Below are 25,823 nucleotides of genomic sequence, written 5' to 3'. Positions count from 1 at the left end.
AAGTTGTGGGCAGCATTCCTGGAGGATGGCAGASCCTTTCCAGAAGGTGTGCTGGAGCCTCCTTGAGGGATATGAAYGTTTTTAGTCTAAGCAGAGTTCCCAGTGCTCCAGCTCAGGTCCTGCATTCGCCATGAACACGTATGCTTTGCAACTTCAGAAATGTATTTTTTCCCTTTCAAATTCACCACCAGCAAGAAAAATAAAGCCAGCTTACACATGGAGGCATACATAATGTCTTAAGTTATAATAAAATAATTTTTTTGTTTGAAGAAAGAAGTTTATGAAGATTATTTGGGCCTATTTTCTGTTCTAAGCAAAATAAATATGAGAAACAACACATGGAATGCACTCTGGAAAATAAATTGACATCATGTCATCATTATGACACTGCAAATAACAGAAAAAGGCTCAATTTTGTGCCTTACAAATTATCTATATTCGATGCAGTGTCAAGAGAAAAAAATAAAAATGCACCAAATGTTTCAAAACTTAACTTATTGGGAAGAGTGAAAAGTGACGGTGAACCCAAGTGTCTGGGGAGAGGGTTTTTATTTCCTGCTGGTGCGTGACCGAGTCTGTGATACGTGGTAATAGCAATCTGCKGGATTGCATCTCCCGTTGGGTCCCGGTGGCCCCTGCGGTCCCGGTGAGCCTGGTGTCCCTGGTGGGCCTGGCAGGCCAGAAGCTGGTGAAACAAAGGTAGAATTAGCAGAGTCCTCACCAGAGCACGCACAGTGCCCTGCATTTCATCACTGACATCAGCTGCACTCTAGCACATCCACGAGAAGGCAGGTGGGGGTGACCTCACGCTACAACCCAGCTCGGCAGGAAAAGCAGGAGTGCAAAACCCATGTTAAAAACGGGAGAAAGGCCTGTTAGTTCATAAACAGCAATAGCAGAAATAAATCTGGAGACTTGTACCTGCAGGGCCAGGTGATCCAGGGTTACCAGGCAGTCCAATTCCAGGCTCGCCTCTTTCCCCTTTCTGTCCTCTATAACCTACACAGAATAAAGATATGGAAATAAGAGCACCCTCTTATTTTAAGCACTGATCTCCTGTATATCTTGTTGACAGGAAATTACCAAGACAAATATAATTGGGAAAGCACATGCTCTCTCCTCCTTTTCAGAAAGTTTGTGGTTTTTTTTTTTTTCTTCTGAGACAGCTCTTTAGTTTATAAATTCCTTCTGGAAAATATGAGCATTTCTAGCAGTAACTGTCGCATCCTCTGTCAAAAGACTCTTGTTTTGTTCACTAGCTGGACCTTTCCCCAAGATTTTACGTTACCTTCCAGAAATTTCTCTAACAAAGAGCCRAATGCAGACTTTACCTTCTCTGTTCTGCATAAACCCTTACACTTGCAATTTTTAGACTGTGAACTGGTAGTTTTATGCCTATGTGAAAGAAGACCCACTCTGTGGCCAGCGTTGTCCAGCTGCCCTCATGTGAACTGAGGCATCTTTGGAGATTGTGCTGATTTTGGCTTCGAAGCTTACTTTGACCTAAAGAGCTGCATCATTAATAAGCTGTGATTACTAATTATATTTTGAGTACTTGAGTCCTTTTCCTTCACAGCCCATAGTTTTGTATTTACCTAAGCTTCCACCTTCTCAGGGGCTGCAACTCATGCCCAACCTGTTACTTTCTCCTTGAACTGTTTTAAAAAAGTTTTATTAGTGGTAAACACTCTGGCTCTTTTAGAGCAGAGGACTCGAGGCTATTGGTTAAACATTTTCCTTGTTATTTCAAATTAGGAATCCATATACAAATGTACCTGTTCTGTTCAGATAATGAAAATTACGCAGGAGAGAGGATGAAAGCTTTTTTAAAGGAACAAGCATGACACCTGCCACAAACCCTTACTTCCAAATGGCTTACTAGGAAACCCTCTTCTGTCCCCAGTCCCTGAGATGCTGGCATGAAGGTGACAGAAGTTGAAGATTCATTTGCTGATTTCTGGTCACATTTGGAATGAAATTTGTCCYGCTTCAGGGACCAGTATATTTCTAGCATCATCTATGTCATGCAGTAAAGTATTGAGTTCTTGCTCTTGTGAAAAACATAGTTTGAATTAAAAGAGAAGAGCACAGCCAAAACAATCCACCTGATGTCTTATGAAGATTAACTGGCACTGGCAGGTGGATGGCAAAGGTTGTCTTGTCAGTGCTGTGGTCTAYGGCATCATTGCTATCTTACAGGATATTCCAGAAGGAAATTACTTTGAGGGCTGTGGGTTCCAATTCAGGGTTGTTACAACAGACATAATGCAATAGGAATGTACACAGAGAATTCAAGCTTTCTATTACACACAAACTCATTATACACTTTRGTAGAAAGTCTGTTACAATCATTTCAGCTTTCAAAACAGAGCATCAATCATCTTACTCTTCTCTCAGCACCGCAGCAAGGAAAATACAGTGAGGAAAACCATCACAAAAATGCATGCAGAGTGCCACACGACATAACTAAAGGAAATCAACAATTTAAAGCCTCACAGAAACCCAAATGTAAATTAATCATGCATTCTGGTCACCAAGTTGTGTTAAAATTATACAAGGCATATAAAAACACACAAGGTATAAAGACTCAGGAAAAGGAATATGCAGGCATTTGTGTTGGATTTTCAATCTTGGATTTACTCTCCAATGACCACAGTAGTATTTACATCTACATCAAGTTGGTTTSCTCTGAAAAATCTTGTGCAAGTTGTAATATTGCTACTTTTTWAAAGCTCAATCATACAACCACAGGATCCATTAGATATCCTGTTTATTTTATACTTCTCAATATTTTTTAACTTACAGTCAACAGTTACATTGCATTTCTCACTACAAACCCAGTTAACTGTAATTTTACAAAACAGTGCTGGCACTAATTATTTGTTTTGCATTTCTTTAGTTACGATGAAAAGAGGGAAATCACAGCATATATCACATTTACAATCTCCATGATAACCATTACTGCAGATCTCTGACACACAGCAATCAAAAATGAGCGAGATAGACTGAATAATTCTGTAAACATCACTGGAATACAAGACAATAAGGAAAAAAACCACCCACAGTAGGACAAAGAGCAGCCTGCCAATGCAAATACATGGGCCAGGGCAGTGATAAACCATTACTGGCTGTATCCAAACACACATGCAAGGGTGGAGTTTATACACAGTGGCAGGTAAGCTCTGCTAGCACTGAAGTTCAATACAAAAATTCCCAGATATCTTGTCTAACAATAARGCTTTATTTGACAGGATGCAAGGATATTAATAAGCAGACTTAYATGTAAACAACGTGAACACTGTGAAAAGTGTCATGTGTCATTCTGGCAGAAGAGTATTTAATTTTTAATGAGGTATATTTTACTCAGAAGCAGGGCCATAATTGCACCTCTAGAGGATATCACCTTCTTTCTGAGCTTAGACTGACAAAGTCATACAGTCAAAGGAAAATATTACCATACACATAAATCAGATTTTGATTTATTGTTTTTAATGTAAAGGCACATATAAGATGCTATCTACTTTTCTTGGTAGAATTACAATTCCATAAGAGGCACCTGCTTAATTCAAAAGGTAATTGYTTTAGCAGAGCCCTTCACTCGGGTTCCAGAAGTTTTGTTTTGATTTCTGCAACCCCAAAGTTCTGTTATTATAAACATGTACCCAACGTGGGTAGTATGACAAAGACTTGGTAGCAGTATGTAGCAAGTTTGTGTTCAAAGAGGTGAGCTGCTGCTCACAGATGAGTAGGAACAGCTGGAACACAGCTCTCAGTTTGGTGCTCCTCACAAACATCRTGGTCAAAAGTGTCACTTTTGAAAAGTGTCACCACAACACCCTYGGCTCTATATGGAAATGACACAAGYTCATGTGTATGAACTCAGAGGTAAAAGGTATTCAAACTGCTCCAGAAGGTATTCCACCTATGCCATGGAGACCCTCTTCCATCAGCATGGACAATGCAGTACCTGAAGCGAACATGTCAAGTATCCAGAGAAATCTGAAGTTCTTTAACAAAAATAAAAGGAAAAAATATGACCCCAACGGGGAACAATAAGAACAAAGTATCCACTGCGTTTCACTGTGCAAATACTTTGTTTTCTTAAAAAGACTTCGAGGCAACAGAGAGGATGCCAAGATGAAGCCCTCTCAATCAGCCACCAATACATGTTTTGAATTCCTTCTATGTGTTACATTTCTCTCAGCTGAGAGGGAGCAGCTGGGTTTCAGATTAAAATAAAAAAGTTTAATTTCAATCTCCACAGCAGAGAACATTTCACAGGAGACATCTCATGAAACTAGTGAGGATATCTCAGAAGAGTGATTGTGTCTAGCCAACACCAACTATAATGGGTTCCTGATGTCAGCCAAGGTTTCTACATGCTTCCACCATACAAATTAATAATTAAAATAAGAAACATAAATTTCACAATAGACAATACCAATAAAGATAAGAAGCTTTTGCTGTTCAYTGCATGGTATTTTTATTTTCTGAGCTGTGATGTCGGATTCCTTGAGGCTACCACAAGTTATGAGTACCTATAAAAATTAATTTCCTTAATTTGCTAGAAAGAGTGAATTTTAACTAGGATGAAATGTCTTCTCTATTGAGGAAAAAAAATYAAGTCATATTAACATAAAGGATCTCCGGATTGCTAAATTATCCCAAGAAACATTTCATCTAATGGACCAAAATTCACTTACAATTACAATTTGAAAAATCCAGTTAAGTCAGTGGAGATAACTGAGCTAGATCCTCTAACACGACAAGTGACTGTTTAACTCTAACACCTGACAAGCAGAGAGGYGACATTGATACAGCTTGTTTGTAAAGTCTTGAAATAAACTTACTAATTCTCTGGGAGACATTAGCATACTTTAAAACTCATACTGAATAAAGTTTCCCTGTTCTCCCTTAAGGAGATGCTGTACATTTCACTAGTAACACTACTCAAATTATCAGCTTGCTGATGCATATGCCATAGGTTATTTTTAAAAGGAATATACATTTATATATGTAAATCTTCCATTTGCTATTTGAATACCAATTACGTGCTTCATAATTTAAGCTGCAATTCTCTGTTGTGTTTTGCTTGCATGCTGTATTTTTAATGAGACCATCCTACAAATTATATTTACCTGAGCCACTGRAAAGTATCTGAGGAACGCTATGAACAACCTTGCTGAAGCTCAGCAGGTAAAAATTCTGGACTTCCTTAGAAAGGAATGACTCCATGTGTAAGACTCTAACAATTCTTTAAATACTCATTTTGAAAACCATGCCTACACTTCCAAAATTAGTATCTATGTTGTCTGCTTCTGGAGTAGCCCTCCACATATTGGGTTGCTGTGCAGAAGGAGATTCTGTTGGAATCCAGCTAAATCCTTCCTGACCAGTTTTCAGGGGCAGTGGCACCATGCTCAGGGGGGATGGAGGGACCCCTGTGAACCCACAAATGAAGTTGAATGCCTCCCCAAACACACAGTAGCATCTGCCTTTCCAGCTGGCTGGCTCTAGCAGGCTCTGCATGCAGCATCATGAACAGGACATGTTCACAGAGGTCCAAATGCTCACCAAAAGCATCTAYGGCTTCTCGCTGTCTGTGTGGCACAAGTGACTCACTGCCAGCCCAGACACGTATTATGGCACACAGCAAATCCCTGATCCCTGCAGCTGGCAATCTGGGCTGCACCAAGTAAGGAGTGTCTATCAGTCAGTACCACGTGTGTAACAGGACTTGTGCACACAGCATGCTACCTTGGTGGCCTCAGCCACACATGCACATAATGTGCTTCTCCAAGAAGTCTTGTTTGCTATGTATTTTATGGCTGAAGACAAGCTGGAATATAAAAGAATACTTTTCAATCTGCTCAGCGATTTGAATTTCTTTTTACTCTTGGCACAAAGCAATAACATGCACAGGCACAACTGAGGAAGGTGTGAAAAATATTTGTAAGTGTGCTTCTCTCACAGGACTGCCTCTTATTCTCAGYATAAAAAGGAGGCAAGGTACAMTTTYGGTTTTCTTTCCTTGGAAGTRTAATTTCTTTTGATGCATTAGAAAAGTAAGGGCTTCTCATTTAGCTTACCTTTTACTAATCAAAAAGAAGTATTAAGAATATCTGTAAAACAAATGGAAATCCCGTGTACATGGGGCATTATTTTACTTAAGCATAATGTATGGAAAAGCATGGTTTTTTTGTTTTTTTCAAGCATAGCTATCATCTTTTAGTCTTGATGCTCACTAGCTGGAAATGAAACCTAGAACATTTCACTTCCCAGAAGCATCTGAGACCGTCCAGTACAAACATCATCATTGAACAATTTTGCACTGATGTTGAAGGTGACTRTTTGCAGTGATCTGAATATTTAGGTAATGATGAAGTCAGTGTTGTAAGATTCTAAGCCTTTTATTTTTTTCCTTGATCCTTTATTCTTGTTCTTCTCATTCTGAGCTCATCACATTTTTCAAGCTTCTGTCAGGGTTTGCGCTTATCAGTGTTAGTAAGTCCTTATTCTTCTGATAGCTTTAGGATCCACACATCTTCAGCTTTGCTCTCATGTTCTTCATTCCAGTCTGACTTGCTCTGACTCCAGAGCAGACCAAACTAACAAAAGATAATAAAGAACTACCTACAGATCAACTGCAAATTACATATTACCCACCCACAAAATATTATTCATCAATAAATTCTATGTTCCTTTTAGTCTGTTTTCCATTTCCTTTTAGCCTCTGAAAGGCTGACTCTCCAGCCGAGCACAACTACAATGAACCTGCATCCCTCAAAGCTGCTTTTGCAGTAGAAGACAGTTCAGAGAAACAAGAGTCCTATGCTGTCCAAGTGCATTGCAATGCACAAAYTACTGTTTGGGGTATAATGAAAAATTGATTACTCTTTTTTTTTTTTTGTGACAATAGATTTCATCACTGTAAGAATTAATTCAGYAATACTTCGGTTTTCACTGCTTCTTAAAGAAGAATATTTGCCTTCAGTTTTYCCTTCCCTGTATTGTCTCAGGATCAAAGCTGAAAGCACTCAGACTAGGAGATCAAATCCTCTTTCTTAAATAAGATGGTCTCAATATGGAGCTGGATCTAAATAACTAGAGTGCTGACATTGTTTTTCTTCCTTATTCAAGTATTTTGTAGAAAACAAGTAACTGTTACAATAGTTCTGTCACATTTAAATATCTGTCAATRATTACCTTTATAACTGATTAGAATCAAATGCACTGATTAGGAGTTTTTAATCAATAAAATCCACACATTTACTATGGGTTAATATTTAGATCTGGTCTGGAAAAACATAAGTACATAAGTTTAAAAGTTAATTATTAGAAAGCTAGATAGGTAATCCTTGTCTTATTTAATAATCATTAGCAAGTGTATAAGAATTTCAAGATACAACTAACAGGAATATATTTTGGAATTCCTACCTTGAATTCCACGTTCGCCTGGTGGCCCTGGCAAACCATCCTTTCCTGGTGGCCCTGGTGACCCATCTTTTCCTGGGGGCCCTGGTTTTCCRTGAGCTTGGGAGGCAAGCATTGCAGCAGGCAGCTTCAGCTGGGATACAAATTGAGCCATCCTTTCTTCATTAATCAAAGACAAAAAAAGAAGTGGGTAAGAAATCTGCTAGCAACACATGGGAAAAAAATCCCAAAGCCCCACCTAAAGTTTCTGGAAGTGAGGTATTTTACCCTTCTTAATGTCAAGGTATTAAATGCTCCAAAAAACACTGGCAACTTCAGTTCCAACTCAGATTCATGTCTGAGTCTTTACCCTTTGAAACAATCAGAATGAATTTGYATTAAAATTTCTATTACTACTCTCTGTCACTAAAGTATTCCAATATTTCAAAYGACTTCTGACTCCTGTTCATGGAAGTTAAAACAGACAGAATGATCAGTACTTAACACACTGATGGAAAGCTACCTTATGTGTTTGTAGCTCATATTAAGCTGCAAAATAGAGATTAAATACTGCGAGCAGTTCTTGGAATGTGCTGCAACCCCAGAAGCAATCATAAAAAATCTGAAAGTGCTCAGCAAAGATTATTAATTGTGGATATATCAAAATAGAAATGTTCATACTGCTTGGATAAAGCACCCTTGGTAACATTTTAGTGTTCCTTAGAGGTAGATARAAGAGGTACTAACCTTGGCTCTGTCACATTTATACCACATTAAACCCCTAAACATTCCACAATTTAGTGGGTATTTACTGCGCTGGAGCTTTATGATTTAAGAAAAGAATTAGACTAGAGAAGAGTGGGCATCAAACAAAAGAGAAAGAAGTTGGTAGAAAGTAGGCAAAATGAAAAARTGCCAAAAACAGAAGATCTGTGGGAACAGTAGTGAGGTGTAGAAAATGGAAMAGCTATGAAGACAAAACTCCAACATTCCCTGAAGGCAGGACACTTTCTAACACTYTATTTTTGTGAATAAAAATACTTTTTACCATTCCATCTGAATGGGAAAAGGAGGTGACTTTGTTCAACAAACTACTCCTGAAATACATAGTAGGTTGAACTCCTGAGGGGTAGCACCCTGGGGAAGGGTGCAAATACACAAAATAATAACCTTGTTATAAAGAGAAAAAGTGCCTGAACAGACAAGAAAAGTCTCAAGCTTTGTATCATTTCTTTTATCCCTAAAAGATGATTTGTATTGACAAAATAGCAAAGCATATTGAAGACATAAGAAATACATTTTGCAATGGAAAAAAGCTACTGTTAAGGGGTGTTCAAGCAGAATCTTGTGTCAGAGACATCTATTTGAGCCACAGCTAAGGAATGCTGGGGAAGAAAAATATTCCTTTTCAGATTAAGGACTCATTTAAGAAATCTTACACAATACCAAGACCTTGGCTGAATCTGATACTTGCCTAAAACTGTGCAGAAGATGGTGGTCTGACAGGGAGCTCTGGAACTCTGCAGGGATATTTGCTGAGAAAACTGCACAGCAATTTAGACCTATATGACTGAAAGCTGTCAAGACTTTCCCTCATTTAGACAGTCAGRAACTAAGTAGGCAAAATAATTAGGTATTTCTATGGTCTCTGCTTTTCAGTAACTCTTCAATGCCCCAATGGTCTGTTGCATATACATGTATGTGCAGTGATATATGATACAAATCTGTATCTACAGTGATGCACACCTATGCTTGCCATCATGATTTGGAGGAGACTGTCTTTCAACGCTAATCTTTTACATAAAGCAATACTCTGGTGAACAGATACTCTAACTTCTAAYTGAACAAAACTATGTGAAGTAGATTTTTAAACAGCTACAGCAACAAATGCTAAATCCAACACAAGTTAAATGATATGTAAAGAAATTTTCAGCAGAATTTAATATTTAGTTGTATGATACCTTTTCTTACCTTCAAAAACCTTAAGAACCTCTTGTCTGATATATTTTTTTATTTCTTCAAGTGAAAATGCATCAGCCTGATGAGGAAAAAGAAAGGTGATATGTATCAAAAGAACATACAGAGGGCACTTGATGATGCTACGAAGATAAGAAATGCTCAAATTAGCATTACAAATAGAAACCTTTCACCAACAAATAAGTATTTTGATATTTTTTTATGCTATTTACTTAACTGCAAAGGCCACTTTACTGCAACATTACAATACTGTAAAAGACACTAATGGCCTGAAGCGGGAGAGGCACTCCCAGCTCCAAGATGAGCAGGATGTGATGTGCAAGGAAATTAACTTGCACAAGGCAGTAAAGGATGTCCACGGACACCAATTGCTTTASTCCCCTTTTGCACTGCATCTGCCAGCTTCTCACCTGCCCTGGGGACTGACTGCTCTGCTGCACAGCTGACCAGGGCAGAAACACAGCACCAATAAATTCACTGCAAAAGTGTTTTAGAGCTTTACCTTTTCTGAGTGAGGTTAAAAAGGACCCATACCACGGATGTGTGTGCCTGTGTGCACAGGCAGACAAATTGAGACATCTAAAATGGACAAACAGCATTTCATTGTCTTTTTAAATGCTGATTTYTGTTCTATTGAGAATTAATTTTGGCTGCTTCCTTTCCATTTGGAGTTGCAAAGGCTTAGACTTTAAATCTTATGCATGTGGAAAATGTGACAATTAACTATACTGAGTAGCCATATTGATATGCAGAAACTAAATAATTAAAGTTTATCCATAGCAGATGTTTAAAAAAATAATTAAAAATAACTGCCTGATCACCTGAGTGTATTTGTTTCCACCTTAACTGAACACTGAAATTATCTGAGCAAAATCCTCAGTTTTTCTAATACTGTGATATTGCTCAGTTGAACTTCCAATGCTCAGCACATGCTACCTTCACACTGTCTGAATTCACAAGGCAAACCAATATTTACTTACTGGAAACCCTGGGGGTCCTGGTGAGCCTGGGGGACCTTGATGACCTGGTGATCCTGGGTAGCCTCTGTCTCCTGGAGGGCCAACAGGACCCACATCCCCCTTTTGTCCTGATGGGCCAGGTTTCCCTCGTTCACCCTGTGGACCTCTGTCGCCTGGAATACCCTGATCTCCCTGTGTAAAATAAAAGCAGAAAGAAAACAATTGCACATAGTGGAGCAAACTTGAAAARTCACTCGAGAATGCTAAACAAAAAAATTCTTGCCTGTTCAGAAACTGATTGAGTCAATGCAGGGAAGATGATTTTACAGACTGAACCTTCTCTTTAAAAATACATTTTGTTTTCTTGCACTTTTGATGTTGAAGTAAAAAAAAACTAACTTGAATCTGTAACCCACTTTTCAAGGACAGAATTTGAGTATAGAAAGTTTYTAGCTCTTGTAATGGTCTGGAAATGTCAATTACGGCATAGGTAAAATTTAGATGCTCAAATTCACATGGGCACAAGACACCAGGATTTTTCCTCTTTCTCTAGAAGCCCACTATTTTATGTTTTCTTTCACACAAAATTTTTCTTAATCAAAGTTTGTACCTGTACCTAAAGGCAGCCTAGGAAGATGCTGCAGAGGGTCTTTTAACAAGGGCATGTAGTGACAGGACAASGGGGAATGGCTTCAGACTTAAAAGGAAYRGGTTTAGATGAAATAYTCAGAAGAAATTCTTTGCTGTGAGGATGATGAGGCACTGGACAATTGTCCAGAGAAGCTTTGGATGCTTCAACCCTGGAAGTRTTCAAGGCCAGGCTGGATGGGGCTTGGAGCAACCTGATCTCATGAAAGGTGTCCCTGCCCATGGCAGGGTGGGTAGAATTGATGATCTTTAAAGGCACYTTCCAGCCCAGGCCTTTCTATGATTCTGTGAGATATAATTTTTCAGGTTTATAACCCTMCAGAGAGGTGGAGACAGCTCTTCTGTTAGAGATAAAGAAAAAGGCAGATTTCTTTAGAACCATGGTGCGATGGCAGAGTGAAGCTGATGTTTTTCTTCTACACAGTCCACATTTTACAGGCTGCCAATGTGTAGGAGTGAAATCAAATACTACAGCAACTTTTCAAACAAGCATTTTTAACTGCCTCCAGTGTTTTCTTTGTGTTTTGAAAAAGGTCCTTGTAAAAATTCATAAAAGTAGGACATATCTTCCTCCAGATTTCTCTTTAAACTGTCCACTCGCAATTGTACAAAACTCAGGACTTTTGCATTTTGTGATCGATGCCTAAGATACTGATTTATTCAGTCCTTCTTGTTTCTAGTGTTCTCCCACCTTTTGTAGTTTATCTTGTACCAAATTCAGTGCAGAAAGAACTGCTGTTTTCCCTGGGTTTCTACCTGCTCTTGTCCATCAGGTTCACATCCTGTGATTGAGGTATGCAGATAACRGCAATAAATGAGCCAGGCATTAGTACTCTTATCTGTTGAAATTAYTTGAAAACTAATTGGTATAAACCATGTTTTCAGCTAGCTTATCACTCAGTTTATAAAACAGTAATAACAGCAGTGCTTGGTCACTCAAAKGATATATAAGATTATTTCAGCCCAGGTGGCTTATTCCTTCTTAAAATKGATTCTATGAGGGCATTCAWATATTAGACAAGAAAACCTCAAGCRTTTTATTCTGTCCTTCCAATTTTSATGCTTCTGTTTTCTRCAACAGCTGGTCTCAAACAGAAGGAGAATGCTGTACAGCAGTAATAATAACGGCTGCAATAAAACCTTGACTTAATTTCTGTAATCACTGCAATTTCTTTCACAGATGGAGACCTGTGTCCTTAGAGGCAAAACCAGAACATTGTAAACAGTTATTTTTTAAGGGATGATAGTTTTTGTAATAATAGTTAAACCCTCAGTGTCTCTTTAATGTCATAAAGCAACATTTCCTTTTCCAGATTAAACAGATTCTTTTCTGATTCATCAAATAAATGTGGTATCCATTGGATTAGGACATCATTACTCTAGCAGCATTATAACAAGATCATCTTTCATACATTTTTATATATATATATGTATACACAAATATATACACACATATATATATATAAAACCTCACCTCTCACTTCCTGTAATCATTCCTCTTCACCATGATCTTGTTACCATGAACAGAACTGTCTGAAGGCTTTGGGAAGCAGTCAGGTATTGCACTGGCATTGCTGCTGCCTAAGTGTGACAAAYCTGTTTTATATAATACATGATTTGTCTTTGTGACATTGAAAGGATGACAACAGGGCAGGTTTGTAGCTTTTGTGAAGTCTGACAACACAACAGGATTAGCTGCTTTCCAATTTTCACCTATTGATCAATTTACACTGTCCAGCCCAACTGTGTTAGAAAGTCTATAAAATGTGTTTTTCCTCTAAATGCAGAAGCCAATTCAACTCTAATTACCTAAAATAGTGTCTAGGACTAAACGTCTTAGATGTCTGGATGACTACCTGAAGTTCACAAGAGAATTACTGATTTTGCCTAAGGGAAAGATGCTGATGAGGTGTTCAGATGCTCAGTAAAAAAGTTATCATGATAGGGACTTACACGTTCTCCTTTGGGTCCTCTGTCTCCTGGCCTCCCCACAGCACCCTAAAAAATGTTGTTTGAAAAAAGATAAACTTATTACTTAAAAGCTTTGTTGCATATACATGTGTTAGCAGAATGGAAAGCAACTCTCAAGGATTAACAGCTATAATATCCGTGAAGAATAAAATATATAAAAGCATGTTTTCTTACCGGGGGACCTGGCAATCCATCTTTTCCATTGATTCCCTATGAAAAAAATGCAATATGTTTATGTATTTTAAAAATATAAAGGGTAAAGCTCAATGTTTAGTGCCATATCAATAAGTAYTCTGAAGCTGCAGAAACAGCACTTTGTGTGGCTACAATATAGAAATACAAACAGCATCAAGATGTRCATGAAATCTAATGAGCACCCAGCTTCAAATGACAGATTATAGGGAAATTTTGCAAATGTGGAATATTTGTGGACATGTACATGCACATTTTCAGTCCCAGCTAGTCATAACCATGGGAAAGATTTCTTTTACTACCCTTCTGCTGTTACAGAGATTATGCCTTACTATTCTGTGTCCAGATCCATTCTTTGGTCATGAGGACTTGTAGCATGGCAAGGTTTTGGTCTCCTGGGCTATACCTATTTCCTTCCTAAAAGAAGGTGGTTGYACTCATAGCACCTGCTGGAAACCATTCCAGGCCCACGTTATCCTCCAGACTGGAAYGTGGCATGATCTGAGAGTCCTAATTGGAATGGGCCAAAATAATGTCAAAGTGTATATTAACAACTGCACAAGGCCAGATAACTGCAAGATAAATGCTCTGGCAGTGTTTAATTTAGCAGGTTGTTTATGGATCTGCACACGTAGCAAACTCACAGCTGTTTCCCTGAGTGAGAAAGGAKGACTTGCATGAGCAGAGACATCACCAACATTTCTTTCCTCTCTTAAACAGCAAAGTGGAGTTTTGCACAGATTAGGCACCTTGGGTTAATTTCCTGCTGTAGATACAGAACTTGGCTCATCTTTCAAGGCAGAAGGGTAACTTGCTGACAAGCTGCAAAGGTCTGCTTCTAATGCTCATCCCCAAAACACCAAGGTTCAGGGGAGATAATGAATTCTGCACTACCCTTGCTGAACCCCTTCTAGAATATAAACTCAGTCTTTTTAAAGCAGTTCAGACAGTGCTGACTACACTGCTGTCACACTTYTAGTATATAAAGAGATCAGATTAGACATCTCCTAAGTGAGCACTAAATGCCTCAGCTGCAGTGTTGCATCACCTGTATACAGAAGAGTCACAAAGTTTACTCAGTCATGAAGCACACGCTTCTCTATCTAAACTGAAACTGAGAACCTGTCCAGCCATCCCATCCTTTACTGACTGTGTTGAGTTCCTGGGTTCAAACTCTCTCCCTGGAAAAAGTACAGGAGGAACCTTTATGTCAACAAGATCCAAATGACCTTCATAAGACCTTTCAAGACAACAGCTCAGTACATTAACTATTAAAAGACCACAATACCAGGAATTCTTTTCTGGATGACTGATGTTGAGCACTGCAGCTCTGCATGTTCTTCACACGTTACCTACTCCAACACAAAGCAAGATGCAATGTCTTTCTTTTGTAACTTCTGATAAACTAAGACACATCCTTTTGTAACAAACACACATATTCAGTATYAAATTGCTTACTGGTTTTCCTTGTGGCCCTTCTGGACCAGGGAAGCCTATATCTCCTATAGGCCCTCTTTCACCCTACGAAAGAACATAACACATGTATAAATCTGCATGAAAAATSTTGTATTAGGTGACTGAAATATTTGTTATTGTAAGAATCCAGAACTGAAAGCTGTACTTACAGGTTCTCCTGGCATCCCTGGCGACCCAGGAGATCCCGGCTTCCCCTGCAAAAAGAGAACATTACAGATTCAAATCAGTAGGAAGCCAAAAAAAATTTGAGAGAATAGCTATATGTGAGTGAAATATTAATGTTATTGTTCATTAATGCTTTGAAATACAAAAATGAAATATTTTACCACTTTTTTCATATTTAATGAAGAATCTGGCTCTTGTGTTAAATATTGCTCAATCCTTTGATTTTCTTTACCCTTCCTGAACACTGAGGTATTTTAATGAAATTTTCTTTCACAACACCATGATTTCCATCTTGAGAAGTCAGTCAAATCGAAGTTTTTCCCTGTATATGTAAAATCAAGAGTTTTTTTCCTTCAGATATTTTCTAGTCCTGATTTTTTTTTTTTTTTTTGCATGTGACTTTACTACTGACTTAATGCCTTTTGTAAATTTTCCTCATGCTCTTTTTTGGCCACTTTTTATGTTCAGCCTGCCAGAAGTCACAATCTCTTCACTTATGACATCATTTAAATGCTGATTTTAAATACCTCTTTTAATTAGRATGCTTTTCTTTTAACAATTTGAATCTACATTTCCTGGAAATATCCTTAGACCAGATCCTCAGGTGACTTGTACAAGTGAGGGACCAAACCCACCAACACCAGAGACAACTTTGRGAACAGCAGGACTGAGGGTTTGTGTTGAGGAAATAGGCATTGGTGGCAATGCTTGCAGAATCCCAGTCCAAGCTTCCCTGACAATCCCAGTAATCTCAGCAAAACACCACAGAGAAAATAAGAGATTTATATTTTCAGATGGGAAAAAGGGTTCACTATTCAATCTAGAGAATAAGGACAGGTAAGGAAGACAAATTGTTTTCCAGTAAGATATGTGGAGATGTCTCAAACTTATCTAGACTACTGAAAAAATTTCATCTCGCATGTCTACTACTTTGTTGATCAAAACTCCTTAGCATAAAATGTAAAAGTAAGCAATTTATTTCAGGAGAAAATATTTTATTTCAGTGGATTTTACTAGAACGAAATATAATCAACAGAATGCAACTCCATCAGTGATGGAGAGACCTCATTAAATATTTCATACCCAACTTGAATARAGAACAATAGAGATCCAATAATTTGGAACATATCCAGCTGGAAATTCATAGGAAGTGAACAAATGTGATAATTCTAACCAGCTACAGCATTATTACTATTAACAGTGTAAAATCTGTTTCAGAATAACAAACTTTGAAACTCTTATATCTGCTATGAAACTCAGGGAAATACTTTTCCCCTTACATGTGCATTTTTTTTAGGAGAACCCAATGAAATTAGGCTATTGAAGATGATGTTCTCTCTTGGAACTCACAATAAATAGACTAAATCAGTGGCTAATGGAAATGGGAGTGCATAGACACAAACTTCTCTTTRTTTCATGAAACAGATATTTATAATTTAAACAGCTCCGGAATGTATTGGTAGCTGCCAAATTTAATAATAAATCTATTTGCATATAAATAACTCCATATTGCTTCCTGAAATATAGATAAACCTTTTTATTAAACTGTGAATGCAATCTAATATCTTCATTTCCTTTAAGAACACAAATGAATAATTACAATTTCAATTTATCATTAGTTACATTTACTTTCACCTACAACAAAGTTTCTCTGTGACTTTCAGAAACTTCTCTGAATACCACATGTAAATAGCTGACAAACTATTCCCCTAAAGCAAATGTTTGATCGACTYGATATGCAGATCCTTGTGGACTGCAAGAACTAATATTCATAATTYTTCTTTGTGATAGAAAGATGCTCAGAAATTTGTGCATGCCCAGGAACAYAGAAAACAACTTTATCTGTATTAAGCAGAAGCAATGAGAAGAATCTCATAATTTCTTAACTAAACATACGCAGATTCAAATTCCAGCATTATCATTTATTCACACAACTCACCCTTGTCATTTTAATAATAATATGAACACTTGTGCTATTAAAACTCTAATTTCTTTAGGGAAAACATATAATCTTCATACCTGCCTCTAAAGCATGGTCCAAACTCTGGTTTTCCATAATGATTGAGATTACAGCTTGGCACCTTGCCTGACCTGGTTTTTAGCTTCTAAAAACCTGAGTTTTCTTTAATGTATATACTTACCGGTGTCCCCGACACTCCTGGTGCGCCGGCTGGTCCTCGGTCACCCTGAAGAAAAGATAAATCTATGTTTAAAYGACAACAGTCAAAACAGAAGTTTGTTGGTGGATTCCCATTAAAACCTGAGGAAGGATTATTCAGTGAACTGAAAATGAGGACAAGAACCAGACTAAATGCTAATATTTATCTGTGCCACTGGCTCATTTTTACAGACTTGAAGAAGTAACCAAAATCCTTTGTTTAGGTTCTCTTATATAATGTTTCCCTTTAACTCTGCTTGAGGCCTCACTAGAAAAGGGATGGAAAGTCCCTGACTAATCTGTAGTTCTCCAAATAATTATAATTTGTGGTCATGACAATGACCAAAATTTACACAGGGTAATTCACTTTCATATCAACAYGCCCATATTTAAGATGTACCTTTCAAAGAAGTTTCTGCTTTCGCACTACCCAGTCATCCATTTACTACAAGTCAGTGTTCTCTGTTTGCTTGTGCCATGGCCCTTTCAGGACAAAATTTCTCTTTTATAGCACACAGCCACTTTCATCTGTGCTTTAAGCTAGGACAGTGTTGTTTTTTTGGGTGGAACTTATGAGTCACAAATTCATCTTTCTTGACAGAACTGTAACCCAAAGCAGACAGACAGAGCTCAACAAGTGCTACAACTCTACACAGAGGAATCTACCCACTGCTGACGTGTTGGTCTGCAACACTATGCTCTGTTAGTGTAATGTTGGTAAAAATGTCAGAAAAAAATCCATCTCCTTGTTTCCATATTCATAGCAGAAAAGTCCTGGCACTGTTAAAGCTATTCTAACATGAGAATATTTTTCTGAGATGAGTTTATGTTACCTGGAGCAGATTTGCTAAAGCTCTGTAAAGRTAGCCACAGCCATGTTGTGCTGTGCAGAAGTGTTGGGAAGTGTTGGGATTTCTGGTTTCTGTTCTTATAAGGAATTATGGTTTGTCTCATCCTCACCATTTCATTCAGGTGCACAATGACACTGCTGGTGACTGGAGACACTTCAACTGCTTTACACAAGGTGTAACAGGTGACAAGTTAAATATCTGACCTCGTGTCCCAGGGAAGAGCTCACAGCACACAGCTCCACCTCTCGTGCTYTGGAGGCTGGCAGAAATCACTCAGAGAGGAACCCCACACACACCTCTGGAACACTGAGTGGGATCCCTGAGCAGCTGCAGCAGGCAGGGCACGCTGTCTGGAGCACTGCACTCTGCCTCAGGGCTTATTCTGGACATAAACGCTTTCTCCCTGTATGCTGGCTAAGACAGTGAAACTAGAAATTCCGAACACTTCTCTTGAAACTCTTTGTTTTTTCTTGTCAGGATTATTCTGGTCCTTTCAGCAATGTGGCTTGCAGCACAGCTGCACAAAMCACTGTCAGCACAGCTGAAGGAAGGGGCACTTAATCCACCGGACATAAAATTCTTAGGGCAGTTCATGAAATTATCATGAAATTACAGCCAATGTTGTCTGTTGAAGATGGCATCCTGCTACACAGAGGTGCATAACAGCTCTAAATTAAAACCCATCATGCGCTATCCGGCTGGTACTGCCAGGCTCTGAGATTCTGTTAATTTATTTGTGCCAAAAATGTGGAATTCTGACCAAATTTAGTTAAGGAAACGRTATTTTTACTTTGGGAGAGGGCCAAACACTGACTTAACTGGTTTRTGGGATCTGATCCATTGCTTATTCCCTTTATTTAATTCCTGTCCCTACTTTGTCTCAGTTAACCTGTAATGTCTCCCTGTGTTTGTTCATTCTGAAATAAGACTAGTCTTTAATTGCTTGTAAATTGTAGACTCCCAGAGCAAGAACCATCTCATGTAATTTAAGCACCTAGTATATACCCATCCTAGATCTTGTCACTGCCCCCTCTCTGAGCAAGTGGGAATAATCCACAGTGATATTGAGAGAGAAACTTTTAATTTACATTGCTTTGTGATGAAAAAGAAGTTTCAGTCAACTGTTTTTGTATGAAGTCGCTGAATAGCATAATTCAAAAAGCTGAAAATATTTCATTTGCAAAAAAGGTTGACTTTTTTCCTCTTCAGTTTAGCAGACATGGGCAAAACAAAACTGGTTTTGTTGACAGAAAACATATACACACATTTTTAAAAAAAAWTATCTGCTAAGTGTTTTGTACTTTGCTATATTTAGAAATGAAWACCAACATCTTGACTTTTTTAGCCTTTCATGAAAACCTTTCTTTAAATGCATAATCAGCCTCCACAATTAGAAAGCAAAAGGCTGAGAATAAGACAGATGGACTGTAAGCATAAGGTGATGTTCAAGAGACAAGAGGAACTACACACAGAAAACTACTAACTATACTATCACCAAGTATAGTAGAATTCTACCAAGAATATTACAAGACCTCCTACACACAWTTTTTCATTTGCAGAAAATGAAATTTTATGTTCAGTGAGTATATGATTTACACCCACAGCAAAGCAAAAAATGAAAATATAAATAAAGATTTTTCACACAGAATCATTAACTTACACATGAAAAATAAATCAAACAAGGCTTCAGAAAATATTTAGTTGCAGATAACGGCCACTAAGAAGTCATGACTTCTCTTTAAGAATCTTACCTTTTCCCCTGGAAGTCCTTCCAGTCCTGGTAATCCCATCGGTCCTGGATCTCCCTGTTTTTTCATTTTTTTTTAAGTAAAAGATTGCATACATTAGCATTTCTGTACTCTACATGGGAAATGTTGAACAGCAAGCAACAGCAGATTATTATTTACCCATTATTAGGTAAACAAATTTTGTTATGCCCTGTTTTACTGATTTGCAAACTAAGCTTTTCCCAGAGGCTCTGGGTGAGTATTTGKCTCAATGGTTTAATTTTGATGAAAAATGTAATATGGAAGACTCCACTCCAGGGCTCTTGCAAGCCATKGTCACCTCTGAAGCACCTCCAGGCAGCAGAGCCCTGGGGTGTGAGCAGAAATTGCCAACCAGAGAATCAACCCCCAAGCAATTTGGTGCTCTGCTCCCCAAACAAAGGCTGCTCTGCAGCAAGGGACAACAGGCTGGATCTCTGGGTAGCTCCTCAAGTTTTGAACGAAAACTGTAAACATTCTCTGCTGGAGAAATCAGCTTAACATGCAGAGTAGGGACRTCCTTTTCAWTTTTTTTTKAAAGGAAAATGATAATTTAACATGGACATTTAAAATACAGCCAACAATTSCAGTATTTCAGCAATTCTTAGTTAAATCAAAAGACATGGCAAATTGCTGACTGGATTTCCTGAAGTCTGACAGATCTCACTTTTCACACATAAACTCTGTTAGTTGGTGTTTTCTGAGTAGGAAGGGGATGCTRGTACAGAAAGGTGTATTCAGCTTTCAGGCATTACGGTGAAACAAAAAAAGAGGATTTGTGAGTTTTTTTGAAAACAGATTATTAAACTGCTTCAGAAAACTGTCTCACAACTCCATGTTTTGCTGTAACTGCTGAGAGGTTTTGGTTTGGGTTTCTTATTGTCCTTAAGAAATACCACGTGTCAAACTACTTGAGGAATTTTCTAACAAGAACAAAAAATACACACATACCACTGTTCCAGGATCTCCTTTTGGACCCTGMAAAAATAACAAACAAACACCAAAACAAGCCACATTTAAAGAAGAACAGTTACACAATCAGATGGGTTTTTCAAAGGCCAGCATTATGAGTATACTTTGCTAATGCAGTTATTTTAGAACCATTATTAATTCCTGYCCTCTCAGCTGATTAATTTAGTACAAAATCTTAGTAATATTTTGGGTTTTGTTTTGCTGTTCCAGAATACAGACAAAGGCAGCTCTGTTTTTTGGTGCCAGCCCATAACTGTGCTTACCAGAGAGACAATAATCTCAAAACAGAACTTGCCTATGATGCTAAAAAAGGAGGAGGATGTAAATAAGTGCACAGCATCTTTGGCTCCACAGAACCAAAGCAACAGTGTCCAGCTGCAAGGTGCTRCATCTGCAGTGTGAGAGACACCAGCCCAAAATATAATTCTTTGGTTTACACATTTTTCTGCCCTGTTGTGACATGTAATGACCCAGATCAGAATTTACGAGCTTCTCATTTCTGGCACCAAATTTAATCCACTACAAACTATGCCTCCATGAACAGTAAGTACAATATTACACATTTTTGGATAATAAGACACTTTCACTAAAGAGTCCAATACCAAATTATGTTCCATTTCTGCAGTCTTTACTTTGTGAGGATGAAATGCCTTAATCAAAATAAACCACTGTCCAAAATGGGCTAAAATGGTTGGTAAACACATAAAATCACAGACTTTTCTATACAACAATCATATCCTTGTTTTTTAAATCTTTCACAAATAACCCAAATTCCATGCAGCTAACCAACCTCTGTTTCTGTGTCAATTAGCTATTAGAAATTAGATTTCTGAGAGCACTTACCGGAGGCCCTGGTGGACCTGGATAACTAGGGACACTCACACCTCCCTGTAACAGCAAGTTTAGAAGTTGAGTTGGGCCAAAATGAGGTGGGGATTGAAAAAAAAAAAAGCAATTAACATTAAAGAGAAATACCTGCAGTTTATATAAGCTGCTCATTCCATTTCTTTCATTGTAAGGCATACCCTTTAAAGCATAAAAACCAAGTAAGTGTCATTTATGAATTATAAAGGCAGAACTATCGTCCTGTTCCAAGTCCTGTCGTTCAGCAAAGCTGTGGTATCCTTCTTGTTCTCAGTTTATAAAAGATTCAAGATTTCAGAAGAACATAAGATACACACAAACACAGCTTGACACTTCTTTTTTTTTTTAATTATAAAGCCAGAAATCTGTGAATTTCTCAGTGAACATTATATTTTGAGATTTATTATTAGAATTCTCTAGGATACATTTTTTTTAGGTACTATTCCAGTTAATTTGAAGTCCAGTGACCTCCACAGACTTTCCCTAGGTTACCTGGGTTCTCTGATATAAAGTATCCAATCTGWCAATTTTACTGTAATAATATTGGATACCAAGGTTAACTAATTTGAGCAGGTTTCTAAGATGGCTTTAGTGATCTGAACTCACTCAGTGATGAATTGCAAGAAAAGAAAATATGGAAAAGAGAAACCTTTAGGAAAAAAGACACTGTCACCTTCCAGCAATATTAATTTTTATTAGATCAACAGTCAGTTCTTTATATTACATATTACTCACAAGTATGTTGTTCCTAAAATAAATTCAAGATATAAAACAAAATGTCTCACCGGAGGCCCAGGTGGTCCAGGTTTCCCAGGAGAACCTTCACTTCCCTAGTACAGCAAGAGATTCATGTAACTCATTTACTGTAACTGCCCACATCTATTCCACACTCAAGCTATGATGACCATAATGACAATAAACAAGAGATACAGTCAATAAGAGCAGGTAATATCAAGAATAAATCCTCCTGCAATGTTCCTGCTTAAGCTTTAGGGTGGGTATGAATCATTACTTTGCACTAGTTTTTATTTTAGTAGTTACTTTAGCTGCTTTATGTGTAGTAACTTCCTTATGGCAAAATAGCAGTGATAACCTGGGTTGGGWAACATTTCCTATGTACCACGAGGGAAAGGAAGGAAAAAAAAAAAGAGTTGTTAATGTGAATTTCTAAGGAAACGGCAGATAAAAGTTAACATTCATTCTATGCTTTGTAYATTATTTTGCAAAAGCCAGTCCTCAGTTGATCATTCATATGTAAATAAGGAATAGCTATGGTTTCAGATGCTCAGTTTCCTTAGAAATATATTGAATATTAACTAAGATTTTTTTTTAAGAACCTTCTTTTTAAGATAAATAATTAATATCTTTTTGGTTTTTATTGTAAAACATTAATCTGTTGTTATCTGTATTTGTGGCCTATTCTGCTGTTGTGTACTTAATTGCTCATACAGAAAAAAACATAGCTTCTGAGATTTTTCCCCAGCAGAATCATGGGGTCTGTGAATACTAGAGAGTTACAAAGGTTTCAGTTTAAAATTTCCCAAACAATCTTTTCAAAATCTCACCACTACAATTCAGATAAATACACTGTGTAATTTAAAACAAGTCTGTCAGAATTTTTCACATCTGACTTTGTTGGATCTTATTAAATATATGTCAGTGAGACACTTAAGTCACAAATTTAAAATTACTAAGKTGGCAGAAGTCAAGCTAAGTGTTCAATGCCAATAATTAGCAGAAAAATATTATTCTGATAAACATTTATACTAGAATAATTTCCAAATGGCCCTGTTAATTGATAGAAACTGTCAGCCTCTCAACAGTGGTTTGGAGAACTTAATGGGGAATTRAAATACTATTACTTTAGAAAGCACATTATGTGACTAGTTCTCAAGCGTGTCCCAGATGAAAGAAGGAGGAGAAAATTCCTGGGGCTATATTTCAATTTACTTCATTTCTCTACAGCCATCTGAGTTTTGCCCTTTTAGAATGATGASACAAAAATTGTAGAGCAGGAGCTTCTCATTGCTTCTCATTGTGGTGAATTGTGAACAAGGAACTAACAAAGATCTGTGTTCTGCATTCAGTTATATAGAAAGGAAGTAAGTGGAGTAAATTTTTGTTACTGTGATCTGCAAAGATTTGATTGTCATTCAAATTTTGCACTGAAATAATTTTAGACCTTTACAAAATAATTTTCTTTATTATTCATACCAAAATTTTGTATGGTATTAGGAACCCACACATGGATGTGGTTTTGCTATGYCTGGAACATTCCAGAGCACTATTGAAAAGAAAGCTGTATTCATATGCTAAAYGTAGAACATGTCCCAGAAAGTATTTTGCAGCAAAGTTTGTCTCTGCTTTACTGCACTGATCTGAGGTACCTAAGAACTGAATTTGACCTTTTAGTTATAACGGATAACATCAAGCTCCTGATAAAGAGCGTGTAAGAGTTTGAAAAAAGCAGTGCTAGAAGAGAGTAAATTAAGTATAAAGGAGGCTTACATATTTTTTCAGAATAACTGAAACCCAGTAACTGTCAGTACTTGTGCAATTACTTTTGAGTATAATACTGGTAAAAGAATGAGAAGCACAGCAAGCACTTGGTAATCACATTCTATTTCATAAATATATTTTCACTTTACTGAAGTTAACATAATGTGTTATACTCAGAGAAAACTCTCTGCAAGTTACGTATACCACAAGGGCTGCACTTGAAAAATATAAGCCCACATGCACAGCACTGATTGGGGAAAGCACATGTTTTGAAACACAAATAAAAATTTGAAATGTATGCCACATTCTTGTTTGCACTCTTGCGTTTGTTTAAAAAAGCCCCAAAACAAAGTGTAATGGGATGGCAAAACCTTCACAGACCTTTACTAAGGACAAAAAGAAGGAATACCTTTTCGCCTTTTGYTCCAGCTGGACCAGGATGTCCAGGTCTTCCTGGGACTCCCTGCACAACACAGATTTGTGTAAGTTAGGAAGGAATGAAACACAGTATTTTTGCAGTGTAACTAAGTTTTTCAAACTTGTGCTTTTTGAAGGTTGTTTAAACTTCATTATGCTTCTCCTTCAGGTTTAAATATTTCTCTTCTCTTTGATACAAGAGCTGTGTTCTCCTCATAAGTCTGTTGAAGGGTAAAATTGTGTTTGCTGTTKCATTTTCACCTTGGCAAACTAACTGTGCTGACCCTAATTGGCACATCTTCACACTGCTCAAAATCATGTTACTKCTAAAATGCCTATTTATACATTCCACATTAAACTTCTCAAATGTGATACAATATTTGAAAGAAGTATTGGTATTGTCATGAAAGTTAGGAATGAATAATGATCAAACTAATGTGATTCCATCCCATATGAATAAAAGARTATTTTAAAAAGTTTCAGAGGACATTTGCCGGTAATACCAGCAATTTTAATGATATATTTCAGTGTCTTTAAATATTGTCAGCTTCTYCTCATAATTTGTCTTTGAATTGTGAAGCCAAGTAATTACTTGGTTTTGGCCCTAAGTTTCTTTTCTCAGAATGACTAGCTGGAATTATTTTTAGGTTTTATTACTAACATGACTCTAACTTGGGTAAAGATGCATAATTCACTGCAAGTTTGCATGCCAYAAATCATGTAACCACACAGATTCTCCAGTAATGCCAAAACTTCAAACCTATTTAAGTTATATAAACTTTGAGACCAGACAATTACATTGTATTTTCAATAATATCAACACCAGGATAATTTACTTTAGAAGAGTCAGAATGGGTAAAAATTTATTATTACTCTCTTAAAAGACAAAAGAAAGGACAAGAAATCAGGCAGTTGTAGCAATCCCTGCAGAAATCAATGAGATCAGAGGTGAYACCCCACACTTACGGATGGGCCACTGGGTCCTGATAGGCCTGGCAGTCCAGGAGCACCTTGAAGACCCTGGAGAATGAAAGAGCACATGTATAGTTTCTTTTCCTCTTACACCTCAAAAATAATTATATTCAGCATGTCCAGCAGTACTACAASTAAATGACATYGCATTTTCTTCTAAAACGTAGGCATTATTTTTAGTAAAGGCTGAAAAAAATACCCCACCAGGCAGCATCACTGAGCCAGGTTAAAAAGGCAACTTCTTGCTTGAGTGATAAACACCACTTGTCCTTCAACCTTTCACATTGTTAGAGTRTATTTTGTAAATATTTTTGTCTTTAGTTGTGCAGAGAAGAACAGATGTCTAGTTTTTTCCTCAGAGATTAATCTTCTATTTTCTTTTACTCAAAGGCATTTTTTTTTCTGGTGAGAAGACATTTACTCAGGCTTCTCAATATTACCTGATGCTATCTAAATGAAATTATGCTTTCTGCCTCATTTTTGATTTGTTTTTTTTTGATTATTGAACATGACAGTTTRCATA

At 37.4% G+C, this 25,823-nt stretch overlaps 1 protein-coding gene across 1 annotated transcript in view; it reads right to left on the bottom strand.

Annotated features, from left to right (window-relative positions):
* Positions 1-241: 241 nt before the first annotated feature.
* The window catches only part of COL19A1 (collagen type XIX alpha 1 chain), a 172,946-nt gene continuing 147,364 nt past the window's right edge, over positions 242-25,823 (bottom strand). The window contains exons 34-50 of the mRNA XM_057368851.1: positions 25,295-25,348; positions 24,321-24,374; positions 22,198-22,242; positions 21,524-21,574; positions 21,392-21,436; positions 20,528-20,554; positions 19,562-19,615; positions 16,943-16,987; positions 14,786-14,830; positions 14,619-14,681; positions 13,143-13,178; positions 12,951-12,995; positions 10,371-10,541; positions 9,385-9,451; positions 7,438-7,593; positions 922-999; positions 242-685 (exon numbers count right to left, since the gene is read on the bottom strand). Coding sequence (XP_057224834.1) covers positions 549-685; positions 922-999; positions 7,438-7,593; positions 9,385-9,451; positions 10,371-10,541; positions 12,951-12,995; positions 13,143-13,178; positions 14,619-14,681; positions 14,786-14,830; positions 16,943-16,987; positions 19,562-19,615; positions 20,528-20,554; positions 21,392-21,436; positions 21,524-21,574; positions 22,198-22,242; positions 24,321-24,374; positions 25,295-25,348 — 1,173 coding nt within the window. The 3' untranslated portion in view covers positions 242-548. The remainder of the gene's footprint in view (positions 686-921; positions 1,000-7,437; positions 7,594-9,384; positions 9,452-10,370; positions 10,542-12,950; positions 12,996-13,142; positions 13,179-14,618; positions 14,682-14,785; positions 14,831-16,942; positions 16,988-19,561; positions 19,616-20,527; positions 20,555-21,391; positions 21,437-21,523; positions 21,575-22,197; positions 22,243-24,320; positions 24,375-25,294; positions 25,349-25,823) is intronic.

Source organism: Malurus melanocephalus, unplaced genomic scaffold (assembly GCF_030028575.1).
Source record: "Malurus melanocephalus ecotype Western Australia unplaced genomic scaffold, MMel_1.1 scaffold_4, whole genome shotgun sequence".
NCBI lineage: Eukaryota > Metazoa > Chordata > Aves > Passeriformes > Maluridae > Malurus > Malurus melanocephalus.
Note: the sequence above shows the minus strand (reverse complement) of the source record. Positions and strands in the feature narration are given on the sequence as shown.